Source organism: Candoia aspera, chromosome 4 (genome assembly GCF_035149785.1).
Source record: "Candoia aspera isolate rCanAsp1 chromosome 4, rCanAsp1.hap2, whole genome shotgun sequence".
Taxonomy (NCBI): domain Eukaryota; kingdom Metazoa; phylum Chordata; class Lepidosauria; order Squamata; family Boidae; genus Candoia; species Candoia aspera.
Window position 1 is genome coordinate 82745110 of NC_086156.1, and position 14713 is coordinate 82759822.

Consider the following 14713-nt stretch of genomic DNA (forward strand, 5'->3'; position numbering starts at 1 on the left):
AAAATTCAGAAAATATAAAATAGTAAAAACAAATAAACAAACCAAGAATAATTGTTAACAGCTTGCTGAGGGCAACAGTAAAGAATAGTTATATCTTAAGCTTCCTTAGGTAATAAGGAAAGGAAAGGAAAGGAAAGGAAAGGAAAGGAAAGGAAAGGAAAGGGGGAGGGAAGAAAGAAAGAAAGAAAGAAAGAAAGAGAGAAAGAAAGAGAGAGAGAGAGAGAGAGAGAGGGAGGGAGGGAGGGAGGGAGGGTGGGTGGGTTACAGAAGAAAAATAGATTTAAGGGTCTCTTCTTTTTAAAATGCCACTTGAATATTTGCTTTTAAATTGTTTATTTAACACCTTTCTGTTAGTTTTGAGCATAGAACATTAATAGCCTACAGTCTCATATTTTAACTTAATTTTGGGTGAGATGTTAAGGCTAGTTACAGGTTTTTTGGAGGGGGATTGGGAGGATTTACCTAAGAGTAAGTTAAGCCAATGTTTGAGAAAGGCTATGCAAACGTTATGTATGTTTTAGCAGATGTAGAAGGGGAGGGGAAATTATGCCTGTTTCTTTGATTTATTATATATGTGGTGTGCTCCCCACATAACTCTTTTGTGCTGTAACAATAAAAAAATCCATATTAAAGTTAAATGTCAGCTCCGATATATTCTTGGTGAAAAGGTCTTTTATTTAAGTTCAGGCTGAGGAACTGGAAGTGTGTGGGTGGGGGGAGCTGAATATATCTTTCAGTGCTAACTTCTGTAATGTTTAAGGAATTGCTTGCCTGTTCAGATTAGGAAAATAATGGTTTTTTTTAAGCAAGGTTTTTAAATTCCTTTTTTTACCAACCACACAGCTCATGCAGGTTATGTAGGTTATATTCCTCAGAAAGGATGCGGGGAGAGGGAAGACGTGTCCTAAATTATGAACAGAGCAAGTGTTTTTCTCAACGTAGTTGTTTTTTCTTTTTTATTGTTTTTGTAGGACTTTAAACTCTCCATAGCTAACACAAACTACAAACACAACACTGTACAAATTGTAATAAAATAAAACAAAATTTTTAAAAACTTTAAAAAAAATCCGCCATACGTTTTAGGTTGCGATTGTTCCTTTTTAATATAATTTTGATTAGAACAAAAACCCTTAAATGACAAAGAACCTAGGGTTTGATTAACTTAATTTTATATAAAAAGGCAAACAAATAAGTAAAATCGTGCATGACACTTCTGCTTTACAAAATAAAGACAATCAACAAGCCCCAGACCTGACACATATATTGCAGCACCTCCACTTAAATACAAGGGTTAGCAAGAATCCTAAGGACACCCAAAGGTAAATCAAACAAAACAAAACGCAACCACAAACCCATCCGTGGTAAAGGGAGAGGGCAATAAAGAGGGTGGGAAAATAAATTGGACTATAAACTTGATTATGATACGACAAATTACTGAATGCAAGCGAGGGTGCAAAAGGAAGACACCGCCATACAGTCTCAGATATTTTACAAAAATGTGTGTCTCGGTTGTGCCTTTTTTGGGGGGAGGGGGGAGGGGTTGCCATTCCTGGAGCTTCCCCAACTGTTGGCATTTTTGTTTTCTTCCCCATTCACTCATTCATTCATTCGCTTGGTCTCTCTCTCATTCTGTCTCTCCCCCTTCTGCTCTTTCATTCCGTCGGTTTCTCCTCTTCTTCCTCGGGGCTCAGCTGAGTGGAGTTGAGGAGCTTGTTTTCCTTTTTCCATTTCATCCTTCGGTTCTGGAACCAGATTTTGATCTGGCGCTCCGTCAGACACAGGGCGTGAGCGATCTCGATGCGTCGGCGCCTGGTCAGGTAGCGGTTAAAGTGGAATTCTTTCTCCAGCTCCAGAGTCTGGTAGCGCGTATAAGTCTGTCGCCCTCGCCTGCCACTCGGCCCAAAAGAGGAACCTGGTGGGTATGGAGAAGAAGGCAGGGATGTGGGACTGAACATTTACTGGAGTTTCAAATATGCATGACAATGGCTATGCTACTCGCCAGAGTGCGTTGCTATGTCTGTGTTTGTGTGTGTGCGCGCGCGGGGGGGGCATTCTCTGCTGTAATTTCCTTTCTCCATGTGGCCCTGTCTCCTGTCCCCAATCCTCAGTGAGCAAAACCGCCGTCGTACATAATACAAGGAAAAATGTAATATCTTAAAAATAAATATACTATAAGGAAGGGAAACATGAAGAATCAACAAATCCACCCCTATCTGGGTAGCTTTTCCCTTCGTGCCTGGGAACACCGCATTCTCCAGAATAATTCTGCACCACGTTTGAATTGAAAAGTTGGGGGATACACTTCCCGGATATTCGCCCGCTCTCTGGCCGAGTGTCGCTGGGCGCCCAGATAACTCTGCTTAAAAACTTGCAACTCCACCATACAACCTCTGTTTTGTTTGTTTGCATGTTTATCTTTTTTAAAGAAGGGGAGGGGAAAACTTTGGAAAAACTGTTATATGTAACTCGGAAGCCTACTGTTTCTGGTGTGGTGGGGGGGTTGGGAGAGAGTTAAGCGAACTGCTTCCTCACGCAAAGACCCCCTCTGTCTTTCTCTGCCTGCAAACTCGAGTGCCCTCCTGAGCAGCGTTCGCGGGAACCGAAGTTGCGGCCCTGGGGCACTTGCTTGCAGGGCCGCAACTGTGGGGTTGGGAGTGGGGGGCAACCGGAGCATGTGCCCCGAGCGCAGCACTGGTGGGGCACCAAAATGAGCGCTGGGGGGGGGCGCCAAAATCGGCGCGGAATCCATGCTTGCCTCGGGTGACACAGCCCCTAGTTGCGGGCCTGCTTGCTTGGGAGTAAAGCCCAGCGCAGCCCTCCGCCTGCTGCAGTGCTCCGAGAAACAGGGCTTCGAGCTGGTCGTGGGGCTCTCAAAAGCTCCTGAACGGGAAGGGACTTAATGTGGGGAGACACTTAAAGGAAAATCAGCAGCGACACTTTCTTCACACGGGTGGGAGATCGAGGAGCCACTGCGATGTAATGGCGCAGGGGGTTAATATGTTTTCTAGGTGTGAGTGCAGTGGCGGGCTGACAAGACTTGTTTGAGAGAGTTATCCATGCACTTCCTTCCAGCACTTCCATTCGGAAAGAATTGATGTACAAAGTTAAGAATTCCTTCTACCCTACCCTCTCTTCACTCTTCTTCTGGGCAGCCACCTCTGACCTGTTCCTTTCCGTTGGCGGTGCTTAGTCTCCCCTCTCCTCTCTTTTATTTCTATATTCTACACATCCACCATCACCATCACCATCACCACCACCACCCGCCTTCACCCCTATTGCTTTAGAGTTGAGAACTTAAGCTAAACACCAATCTACCCACCTTTCTCTCTCTCTCTCTCTGTCTATTGATTTCCCTTAATTTTCCCTCCCTTTGGAATGTAAAATCAGCGCCCCTGTACCTAGAGATGGGAGGAGGAGCTGTGGCTGGTCTTTATCATTCTTTAAATGAATTTTCATGGAAATTATGGCACCTGGAGGCAGTCATTGATCACAAAGAAGGTGGGGGAGTGAGCGAAAGAAAAACTATCTACAACCCCTCTTCAGGCAGGCATTCAATTATGCTTGAGTTTCATTAAAAATGTAGCTCTCTCCCTTCAAATATTTAAGCCCTCCTGACATTATTCAACTGGCTGGGTCTGCAGAATATGCTCTTGGTTGAATTGGCACAGAGGTATCCCGTGTGTCACTGTGTGGTTGGTTGGTGGGTGGGTGGGTGGGTGGGTGGGAGGGGTGGGAAAGAAGTTGAAATCCAGGTCTATTGAAAACAGTTGGGGGGGGGTCAGCTTGATAACAGTTGAATCGTGTGTGTGTGTGTGTGCGCGGATGAGTGTGAGTGCCCAAGACACCTTTCTAAATCACCCCTAGTGAGTGACAGCTAACACTGCCTTCTACAAGACAGAACCGCTCAGTCAATAAATCTCCGCGCTTTCAGTCGCAGAAAGTTGGCTAAAGAGAGGAACTAACTGAAGAGAGACTCCTGCAGATATGACAAACAAACAAACAGACAAACAAAGAAAGAAAGCTAGGCAGCGCTCTCTATTTGCAGCATAGCTTAAGCAGTGCAAAAAAGTTTGAAGGAAGTTTCTGGTTCTACTGCCTGCAGCCTCCGATTGGGAGGAAAACATTTCCTGCTCTATCTGGGTAGCCATCTGTCACCTAACATGATTGAGAAGAGGGGGGGGGGGGGGGAGGAAAGCCACTTACTATTGCAGGAATTCATTCTCTGCATCCAAGGGTACACTGGCGTGGAGCACTTTTGATCCTCGTTGTCCCCGAAAACGTGCTTGCTCTGTGAGCAGTCTGACTTCCGGGCTTGCTCCTGGCCGAACTGAACAGGCTCCTCTAGGCTCGAAAGAGAACAGCCTGTCTCTTTCTCCCTGTAAAAACCAGATGTCCCGTAATCGCAGGCTGGACTCCGGTTGTAAGCTCCGTTGGTTTGCTGGTAGTAAGGCGCGCCCGGGTAACCTTTCTCCTGGACCCCACCGCCCCCAGTCCCATACGCGCTGGGATAGTGCCTTAAAGGGTCCGCGTAGCCCGTGGAATATAAGGGGAGCTGTCCCAGGAACGGTTCTTGACCCCCGGCTAAGCTCACCGGAAAAGTAGAGTTGACAAAATAAGAACTCATTGGAAACAATAACAATAATAATAATAATAATAAACCAGAAGAACAGCGTCTGTTCTTTCCCTTGCTCTTTATGATTTGTTGCGTTTTATAGTCCAAGCGGTTTAGCTATTAGCAGTATATGGGAGATTGGGTTTTAGCTGAAGGGGGATGGCCGCGTGCCAACCAGGGACATAAGGGAAGAGAACCATCTGATCACGCGCTGACCAATAGCAGGAGTCGGAGGCTGCGAAATAGCACCCTGGAGGGGTTAGCTGTGCACAGGGGACCCCCCAGAACAAACCAGTGAAAGCATCTCTGCCACCAACACTATCACCTTTAAACAACAGAAACGCCCCCCCCCCATACAAACAGACACCACTCTTCCTTTTTCCCTTCTTTCTCCCCCCACCCCACCCCCACCCCACCCCCTTTATCACATATTCATTATCCAGGAAAAGATAAATCCAGGAGATATTTGAGAGTTTTCTTGGGAGTAATAAACAAACATGAGACGGTGGAGGGTGAAAGATATGAAGAATGACACCAATCTTACCCTTGCTGCTACGACGAAGAGGGAGGAGGAAAACGTGGGAAATATTTTCAACTTGAAAAGTTTGGTTTTCAGTATAAGTATTGGGAGGAGGATAGGAAGGCGCGTTATCTCCCCCCTCCTCACACACCTTTGGGTTCAAGTGGGGGCAGTGGGGAGACTGTCCTGTACATCCAGTTCAAGCGCTCGATCTCTGGATCTGAGAAGGGAAAAAGTTGGAGCGAGCGGTCCTTGGTGCTCCCTCTGAGCCCGTACAGAGCTCCCTACCAAGAACTTTAAACAGCTCGGGAGGTACGGAGGGGAATCCGGGGGAAGGGGGTTACATTTTTTCTCTCCGCCCCCCCCCCCCGCCGTATCCCACCCCCCACCCCTTTAAATTATCTTCACCGGTAGGTGCTTCTGCCCTCACCATCTATTTTATCCCTCCGACCTAATCAAGTCCTTCCCGCGTAAGTTTGCGGCACCGCGTCCCAAGTCCAAGAGACACATTGGCGGTTTTCGAGCTCAGCTCCAACCACATCCCGCGTGGCTTCAAAGAACGGTGCCCTCTTGCGTTTTTACGGTTCAGGCCGGGTCTTTGGACAGGTTAGAGTTAAAGGCAGCGGCTGGTCTGACGGCCAAGAACCCCCCTTATTGATCACCGAACATCGGAAATTATTAAAGCAAGCAGGGGATAGCCATCGTGTGGAAGATGTCAGGGTAGTTGGTACGAGCTTCGGGGGCGGAGGGGAAATCCCGGCTTTCTATTTTGTACGTTTGAGTTTGCAGTAAATTCGGGAATAAATTAAACTCGCTCCTAGGTCGCTGACCTGCTTTAAAACTCTTTTTAAACGTTAAGTACGAAGGGGCTGAAAAAGTTGACCAAAAGGCTGGAGTTTGGCGTTTGACTTCCTCTCCGCCTCGCCAATTCTCATACTTGGAGGGCGAGCCTCGACCTCCAGCGACAAAATTACCTTGCATTTGGTGCGGTTGTGGCAGATAATTTAAGTGCCCTTCCTCCCCCACTCAGAATTCTACTTCTTTCGTATGCAAATGTGAATTCAGGGAATCTTATAAAGATGCTGTAGTTTCTTCTACAACAACGAAACTGTTCCAAATTGTAAAATGCTAGTCACCCTGCCTATCATTTTGCTATCATTCTCTTTCTCTGTCTCTCTCTCTCTCTCCTTATCATCCATCCACCCATCTATCCAGCTCATCTTGCATCTTTCCTCAAGAAATAGGCTATTTTCGATTCTCCAAAACTTTGAAGTACTCTCTACCTATCACATGTCCTTCATCACCAATCTGCAAACACAGACACCTCTTTCCAAATTCATCCCTACTTCTGATTCTCTGAAGGAAAAGGGATTTCCCTGCACTTTTGGACCAATGGAGCTGTAATCCAAGCTACCTCTCCATCATCCCTCGATTACAGATGTGCAATCTGCTCATAAGAATTCTCCACCACACCTACCCTCAGTTGCTCCCAGACCGGATTTACATGGCAACGCGATCCCTGCAGAATGACCAAAGCGAATTTTCTGTCGAGGATTAAGGAACCACAGAACATGCTGGATTGCCATCTAATTTGTTAGCAGCCTCGGTTTTAATGACATGAAACCCACACAGTTCCAACAGTACTTTGATATAACTCTTAGAATGGGAGGAAATTGCAGGCAAGGCAAGTAATTTTCGTTTGTTTGTTCAAGGCTCTTTCTCTTTTTTTCCTTCTCTCTCTTACACACGCACGCACACACGCACACACACTACTCTGGTCTTTGATTTGTGTTCCTGCGGATTCTTTCCTCCCTTTCCTTTGTGTGCGGAGTAGATCCTAACTTTAAGTTGATCTGCTTTACTGATGTGTAAAAACGGAGGAAAGTGGGAGGAAGAAGAAGAGTAAGGAAAGCAATCTGAGCAACTCCCCTCCCTACAACTTACCTGAAATCGGCACAACACTTCAGACCCTTGCTTAGAAACAGGGAAATCTCACACACAAGCAAAAATCTCTGAATGGACTATTTGGCTACTTAAGTGAGTAAATGTGCTACTTTCTGAACTTCTAATTTTAAGAACTGGTACTGGAAATGCACCAAGTGTGGGTGGGTGGATGTTGGTGAGCAGGCAATGGTCTGGTAGAGGGTGGTTTATGGAATGGAAAATGGATAAAATGGAAATACATGATAAATACAATAAAATAAAATGGAAAAAGCCGTCTTTTTCCAAACCTGTTTGTGTGTTAGAGAAAAGTTCCATCACTCAAATTTGGCAATTCAGATGGAACATTTTAAACCCTGCAAAATGTCTGAAACTTTAAATTTGAAAATAGGTAAACTCAAAAATTATGCCACTGATTGATTTGTGCTGCTGTAATAGTTATTTATTGTCCAAATATGGGGAAAATACTCCCCACATCCCACGTCCCACATCCTGGAAGTAATAACTGCTTTTCAATGTAACAGATGCATTTTAATTTTAGAGCTTTTTAAAAGAATAAATCATTATCTGAAAATGACTTGAAAACCTGCTGTATACTATGTCTCAAGTTATTTGTATGGTCATAGTGGTGAGGAATCAGTTTTCAATAATTAATATTTGGGGCCAGAATAATCCCTGAGATTATTGCTATATTTTATTTAACATTACCTTGTATATTATCTAATAGATAGTTGAGAATATTTATTTTAATGACTAGCCAACCTCCTCCTCCTCCTCCTCTAATTCTAATTAATTCTCCTCCTCCTTCCCCCTCTGATTACTGTGAAAATATTAGGGACCTTATTCTCAGGTCCCTTGGCAAACTTTTATACTGGGCCTATAGTTTTAAATGTTATTTTTATTAGTTGAAAACAATGTATGAGCCAGCTGTTGCTGCTGGAAAATACTGACAGGCTTTCTTTTAGCTCAGAAAATTTATCTTGACCAGTGTAAGGCATAACTATGTGGAGAATTAATAGAGATTAACAGGGTTTATTTACAGAAGTGTGTAGCTGGTGCTTTGTTGCTAAAAAAGTGCTCCAGGTTTCTTCCACCCCCCAGCTTCCTCTCCATTATTTCCTGCCTTTTTGCTTTAGCAAAATCCAACTTTAGAAAGCACCAGGAAAAGGCGGGGTGGGGGGGATGGGGGGAGATAAATGAGCGGATTAAGAGCTACACCCAAATATTTCTCTAGGCAGATACTAGGCCAGGGAATTGCTCAGTGGCAGGAGCAAAGGAAAAAAAAAGTTGAAGCAAGTTGAAACAATCAGCAAATTTTCAATAGAGGTAAAATAGCAGACAAGCAAGCAAGGACATTTTATTTTTCCTCTGTGAATGAAAGTGTTGGAATTCAGCAAACAACATGATCTCTGACAGGAGAATCAGACCGGTAACATAAACTAAATATTGCTAAATAAGCACACCCTGCACACACGCACGTGCACGCACACACAGAATTGAATAGCCTCATGAATTTATTTAGGATCATAAAGCTATTCACAGGAGATAAGCTTCTTTTGTCTCATCACAATTCTAACTGATGTTTATATTGTAGGCATTTATAAAATGATGATACTGAAAGGCACACAACACATAACACACATGCATGCACACACCCACCCACACAAATACTTGTCTGTCCTCTCAATTTCCTCTTTCCAAGCATATAACCATTCAAATTTAATTTTCAGTCATTTGCGTTTAATTTACCTGATTTCCCCTGTAATGTATAATAATCTTTTTAATGGGATCACAGAGGATAAAAAAAAGTGTGTGTGGGAAAACTACCTTTCATTATTTTATCAAAAGGGTTTAGCTAATAATTAACCAGAAGGGGAAATGAGTGTTTAGAGTAAAGTTAAGAAACAAAAACAAACCAAGCAAGCTGCCCTGACATTTTTGGAAATGTCTGATGAAAGGAAGAAAGGAAGAAAGAAAGAAAGAAAGAAAGAAAGAAAGAAAGAAAGAAAGAAAGAAAGAGAAAGAAGGAAATTGCCAAATACTTAAAAATAATATTTTAACAAAGATTGTTCAGCTCTCCAAAAACAACAAAGGAGGGGGGGGAACCAATGTATTTGTCACTTAGCTGTCTTGGGTGAGAGGTATTCTAAAATAAAAGTACCTCAGAAATCCTCCATCTCAAAAGCTAATCTCATTATAATGATATCCACATGAAAACCATGCCCTATATTAACTGGAGAAATGCATATAACTGAGACATGAAAATAAACTGGTTATACATAGTCTGGTTCTGATAATATAAGGTGTCTGTGTATGTGTGAGAGAGAGAGAGAGTTTTCTACACCCACAATAGCCAATGATTAATCCATTTTGGTTTATACTTATAGACCAGCCCTTCCTGACCCTGGTAACATTTTGAACATGTGAGTAATAGCAGACTACTTCTTTCAGCTGAAAAATGGAACACATTCATCTTTGATATGAACTCTTAATTTCAGACACATTGGCAAAAGTACCTGATTTTTATCAGTTTGCCAGAAACAACTAAGCAAAATATCTTACATAATTAATTAAGAAAATGTATTCTTTTTAACTGATACAAACACACCCAAATCCCATCTGAAATGTTCATATCCATCCCCAAAGCTGCAAAAATACTTCATGCAACTTTAAAAGAATACTCTGTTACAATCAGCGTACTTTTAGCACACACTATCACAACCTTAACTAAACAGACGGGTGGAAATTCTCTTCAGCCCCGTTTCCAGATTCTGTAAGGCATGCCTAATACATTACATGACAAAAATACATTAACTGTAGAAAATGAAAATCTTGGTCTTGTTAAACTAGTTTTCATGGGAAATTAATCATTGTATAGCATGGAAACCAACCCGAAAAGTTCCTTAATCGGACGGTAGATGGCAGCAAACAGCACCGAATGAGAAGGCAGAGGAAGAGTAAAGGCGAACTCACAATAAAAGAATAGGTGCTCTGTCAGGGTGGGGGAAACGCGCACATATAAACAACTTAGCGTTGTTTAAGCAATAGGAATTCCTTCACGAGTGGCCTTTGTCTAAATGAGTATAATCCACCGATAGGCCCTATTTGAATTGGCGGGTGATGCTCGGTGGCAGGAGGAAAAAAGCCCATAATGAACACATAAATATAGAAAACAAGCGGTTTAGAAATGGCACGTATTCTGAAAATGGAATAAAACCTATTGGATTAATACAACAACAACACAACCACGAGTCAGTCTGAAATGTCTTTAGTGGACAGAAAAGGAGGGTACAGAAAATCAGAAAAAAAGACCACGTCAAACTGAATGTCCAATAGTCATAATTACACATAAAAATGCAGAAGACATGCCATTTACACGTTTTCATTTTTTCTCTTATACTCATTGCAGTTATGATTTATTTGCAGCAAAGTAATGTTGAGAAAGAAAGTTGGAAGGCTAGGAAGTTAGATAATTTTTGTTTTTAAAATGTTTAGCTAGCTGTTGAATACATTGTAGTCGCTTCCAGATAATAGCAATTATTTTTAAAGTACAGACCCGTGAACATGCTACTGGTAAGCGCAGTTAATTGGGCATATCAGCCATGAAATATTTTAGATTATTCTGTGAGGATCCCTCCCTCTTTAAAAAGAAGCATATCAATTTACTTGGAATCAGTTCGAAAATAGTATTTTTTATAGAGCAACAAAAGGAAAAACAAGAATTCTAAATATCGAATGAACTACGGTACAATTGTACAATCATTATTATTATTACCTCCATACCGATGTATCTTACACACACATAGTCATCCATACATGCACGTGCATTTTCTAATAAAACGCCCAAATACAGGCAGTGGATTATAGTCCTTTCCCTCTGTACTACAATTTTGGGGTCTCTTTCGTCTTTAGTTTAAAACCCGGCACGGCTTGATCTTTCCCTTAATTGCATTTATTAACTGTTGTGACCGTCTCTCGTCTTCTATCTCTCCTCGCCCTCCCAGCCTTACACAGATGGAACAGCTCGTTGGAAGAAAAATCACCTACGTCGACACGGAACACCCTGGAGAAAAGCATCTAAATCGAACTGGCTGCTGTTCAGAACTTCTTAAAATGAGTGGATTGGTTCGATGACAAGCAAGTCTGGATATATCGTTCTTCCTGGGATGGGGAAGAGATTGGAAGGGTAAAGGAAAGAATGAAAAGAAGCCTACAGAAGGGATTGTATCCCCGTATTCTTTTAAAAAATATATAGCTATTGAGGTAGCTCGAATTCTCCAGGTGACATGGATACCTTAAGACTCATTTGGCAGTGGCTTCCTTCCTTCCTTCCTTCCTTCCTTCCTTCCTTCCTTCCTTCCTTCCTTCCTTCCTTCCTTCCTTCCTCGATTTCCCTTTTCTCATACAACGATACATTTAACAGTAGCTTTCCCTGCCGTATCTTTCTTCTCTTTCCACCACGCCTTATTTTCTATATTTTTTTCAGATAAAAAAAGGAAGGCAAATCTATGTCCAGTTCTTCTCCCCCTTCAAATAATATCAGCTGGAAATTTAGAAAATTATGAACTTACCTTTTGACGCCCATCCTTCTATGGACTGGGAGGAGGAGGAGGAGGATGAAGAGGAGGAGGAGGAGGAGGCGAAGGAGGAGGAAGGGGGGGAGATAGAATTGCGTTTGCTTTTATATGTAAGCTGACAAATATTGTCCCAACCTGATAGCCGTCCATTGCGACTTCTGAGAGCTTTTTCCTTTGCCGCGTCCTTTTGTACAGAAAATGGAGTAACTTCCCTCTTTGAAAAATGACCAAAGCCTCCATCCGGTACCGATTCTCCATTTCCCCCTCCATCATTGGAGAGAAAACCCGAGTCAGTACAGAGAGAATTGGGAAAGGGGATCAATAATATTAGCAATCTAAGCTTAGTCCTAGATATGTGCGTGCATGTGTGCGAGTGTGTGTGTGTGTATGAGGGAGAGAGTGTGTGTGTGTGTTTCTGCCCGCGCTTCCCTGCTCCTCCTCTATTTTTAGCCCTATTGAGCTTATACATGAAAGTAAAAAAAAAATGTTAAAAGAGACGACAGTCCTACAGAGGACAGTGATCCGACCCAAGGTACAGCGGCCAAAAGAATGGTAGAATAACCACATGGGAAATCATAAAAAGTTCATGTTCACGGTTAGCAGTCCACATGACCAGCTCTGGCCAATCGCAGAACCCAGCCACTCATAAAGTTCTATCACAAAGTTGTAAATTTTCATAAAACAACAAGGAATTTATTGCATTTCTTCATGACTGCTTTAACAGCAGTCTTTTTCTCAGCCGCCATCTTTTCTTTAAAAAAAGAGGGAGAGTGGGCGAGGGAAGAATATGCGAAGATTGGGGGGCCCTCCGCATCCCAGCGGGGAGCCTTAAGCGACCCCTCCTTCACTAAAGGTTAAAAGAACCTCCTCTGCGGAGCCACCTCTCTGCACAAGCCCTCCCGAGCTTTCGGCCCTTCCTTCGGTGGAGGGTCCGCAACTGTACCCATACCTGTAGTCTGGAATTGCAGGGAGGGGGGAGGGAGGAAGAGGGGCGGCTGTTCTAAAATTATCTTTTGCTTCCTTTAAGGCAAAAGTGCTACTCCTCAGCCTAATCAGACTGCTGCGTTGGGGGGCATTTTCTCTCCCGCTCGGAGATTTCCCTTCCGGAAATTCGCCGCGAAATTAAAACGTTAAATGCCCTCTTTCCACCAGAATATATATATATATATATTTATATATATATAAAAAATAATAATATCAATGGTCATAAGAAGCATATTTTAACGGAGCAGACATATAAATGTTATTATATGTACGCATTTGTATATGTATGCATGTGGGGCATGTGTATTTACATGCGTGTGTGTATGTGTGTGTATACACAGACACACACATTTATACATACACAGGAAGGAAGGAAGGAAGGAAGGAAGGAAGGAAGGAAGGAAGGAAGGAAGGAAGGAAGAAAGGAAGAAAGAAAGACGGGCGTATACCCGCACAGGCGCACTAAGGTTTTTGAAGGCGTACACACTACCGCAGTGGTACATGCCACGAAAACAATAGTAGTGGTCCAATGCAGCAAAATCGCATAAGGTGGGCGATAGGACAGTTCAGTAATTCTGTTTCCGCCATCAAAACTTGTCCGCTGAAATTGCTTATTTTGTTTGAGAAGCGAACATACATTTCCGCTTATTTGGTATTTCAGATCTGACCCATTCAAAAAAGAGATTAGACCATAGTATTCCCTCTCCTCAATTTTCTGTCGCTGGATAGATATACAGAAAATACAGGCGTGTACCACTGATATGACTTTCTCATGCAACCATCAATTAACAGAATTATTTTCTAATATTTTATTTGGATAATTTTATATGTTTGTATCTGTTGCACCTATCTTTCTATTGCACACCCATACTCACACCCAAGAACACCTATCTCTTCTGTGTGTTGTGTGTGTGCATAAGTGTAAATATATGCAATATTACAAGACCTTATCTATGGATCATCCATTTCTTTTCATAATCTATAAGTAATTAAATATTTTCCTTCTCAGAAATAAAGTTAGGGCTGTACCTTTGAAGCCAAAGGTATAACCATGAAAAATACTGGAAAGAAGAATTTTTAAAAATCAAAGTAATGTTTCAGAGAGAGAGAGAGGGAGAGTAAAAATGTCTATTTCAACTTTATCATTATATTTTTACTTTAGGTTTACCTAGGTGATGGATGAAGCCTTGCCTTGATTTTCCTATTCGTCATTTTTAAATTGTTTTTAAATTAACCACCTTGTGTACAATGGAAGCAAAAGCAACTCTGTACTTTTCAATCATAAAAAATGAAACGCTCAGTATTTAAGGTACCGCTCCCCTCCTAGTTCTGCAGTACTGTTCCAGTATGTGAAAGTGCAACCTAAACTGAAATGATGTGTTGAATGTGTCTGAAATTAGTTACAAATGTTGTCTCACTTGTTTTTCCTGAGTTAAATCACTCTCGTTTGTGTTATTTTTTTTCATTGTTAACTTTTACTTGGCACAGATAGAAGAGATGTTTCCCTATAAAAAACTGAAAGCAGGATAAAGACAAATCAAGAGAAAATCCAAGGAACTGAGCATGCATGTGCTTTTTTGTTTTGAATTTCATCTTGTTGGTATTATTGTTATTATTAGTAGTAGTAGTAGTAATAGTAGCAGCAGCAGCAGCATATCTTATTTGCTGTTCTTTTGTCTTTTGAGGAAGCTGGATGAGGAAAAGGGAAGGATTTTTATCAGGGATCACATGACACAGTTTCTCCTTTTTTCTCAACCAAGGCTCTTCTAGTCGACCCTTAAGCAGAGCAGCAACCCTTAAGCAGGATTTAACCCTGCATTCTGTCCCCATAGTGGCCAAGCTACTGACTTTGGTAAGCACATAAACAGATATAAGGGCAAGAATAAAATAGCTGGTGGTTTTAACATAGTATGATCAACAGAGGAGGATGCTGAATTTTTGCAGAAGGGTTGAAGGGAACTTTTAAACATGCATAAAAATACACTGAAGAAATAAGAGTAGGATCTGGGAAGGAATATTTGAAATATTTGAAATCTGCTCACTTAAAGCACAAGGAAGACAGCTTGCACCAGTGGGCGA

General features: G+C 42.1%; 1 protein-coding gene across 3 annotated transcripts; it reads right to left on the minus strand.

Annotated features, from left to right (window-relative positions):
* Positions 1–1077: 1077 nt before the first annotated feature.
* HOXB6 (homeobox B6) lies at positions 1078–12206 on the minus strand. Of its 3 annotated transcripts, none has more exons than XM_063300805.1 (3): positions 11645–12206; positions 4204–4581; positions 1078–1912 (listed from the first exon to the last, which is right to left on the minus strand). In XM_063300805.1, exons 1-3 carry the CDS (start codon positions 12117–12119, stop codon positions 1653–1655), a joined length of 1113 nt encoding a protein of 370 aa, XP_063156875.1. In that variant the 5' UTR covers positions 12120–12206; the 3' UTR covers positions 1078–1652. The 3 variants fall into 3 exon arrangements, with proteins under 3 accessions (XP_063156875.1, XP_063156877.1, XP_063156876.1); XM_063300807.1 differs by having other exon boundaries at positions 4204–4376; positions 11645–11779; XM_063300806.1 differs by lacking the exon at positions 11645–12206 and having other exon boundaries at positions 4204–4964.
* Positions 12207–14713: the final 2507 nt, after the last annotated feature.

Coding starts and splice junctions, on each gene's coding strand:
- HOXB6 (XM_063300805.1), bottom strand. CDS start 12,119: ATGTATAAGCTCAATAGGGCTAAAAATAGAGGAGGAGCAGGGAAGCGC. Junction 4,582..11,644: donor AGAAGGATGGGCGTCAAAAG/GTAAGTTCATAA, acceptor CGGTGAGCTTAG/CCGGGGGTCAAGAACCGTTC. Junction 1,913..4,203: donor GAGAATGAATTCCTGCAATA/GTAAGTGGCTTT, acceptor CATACCCACCAG/GTTCCTCTTTTGGGCCGAGT.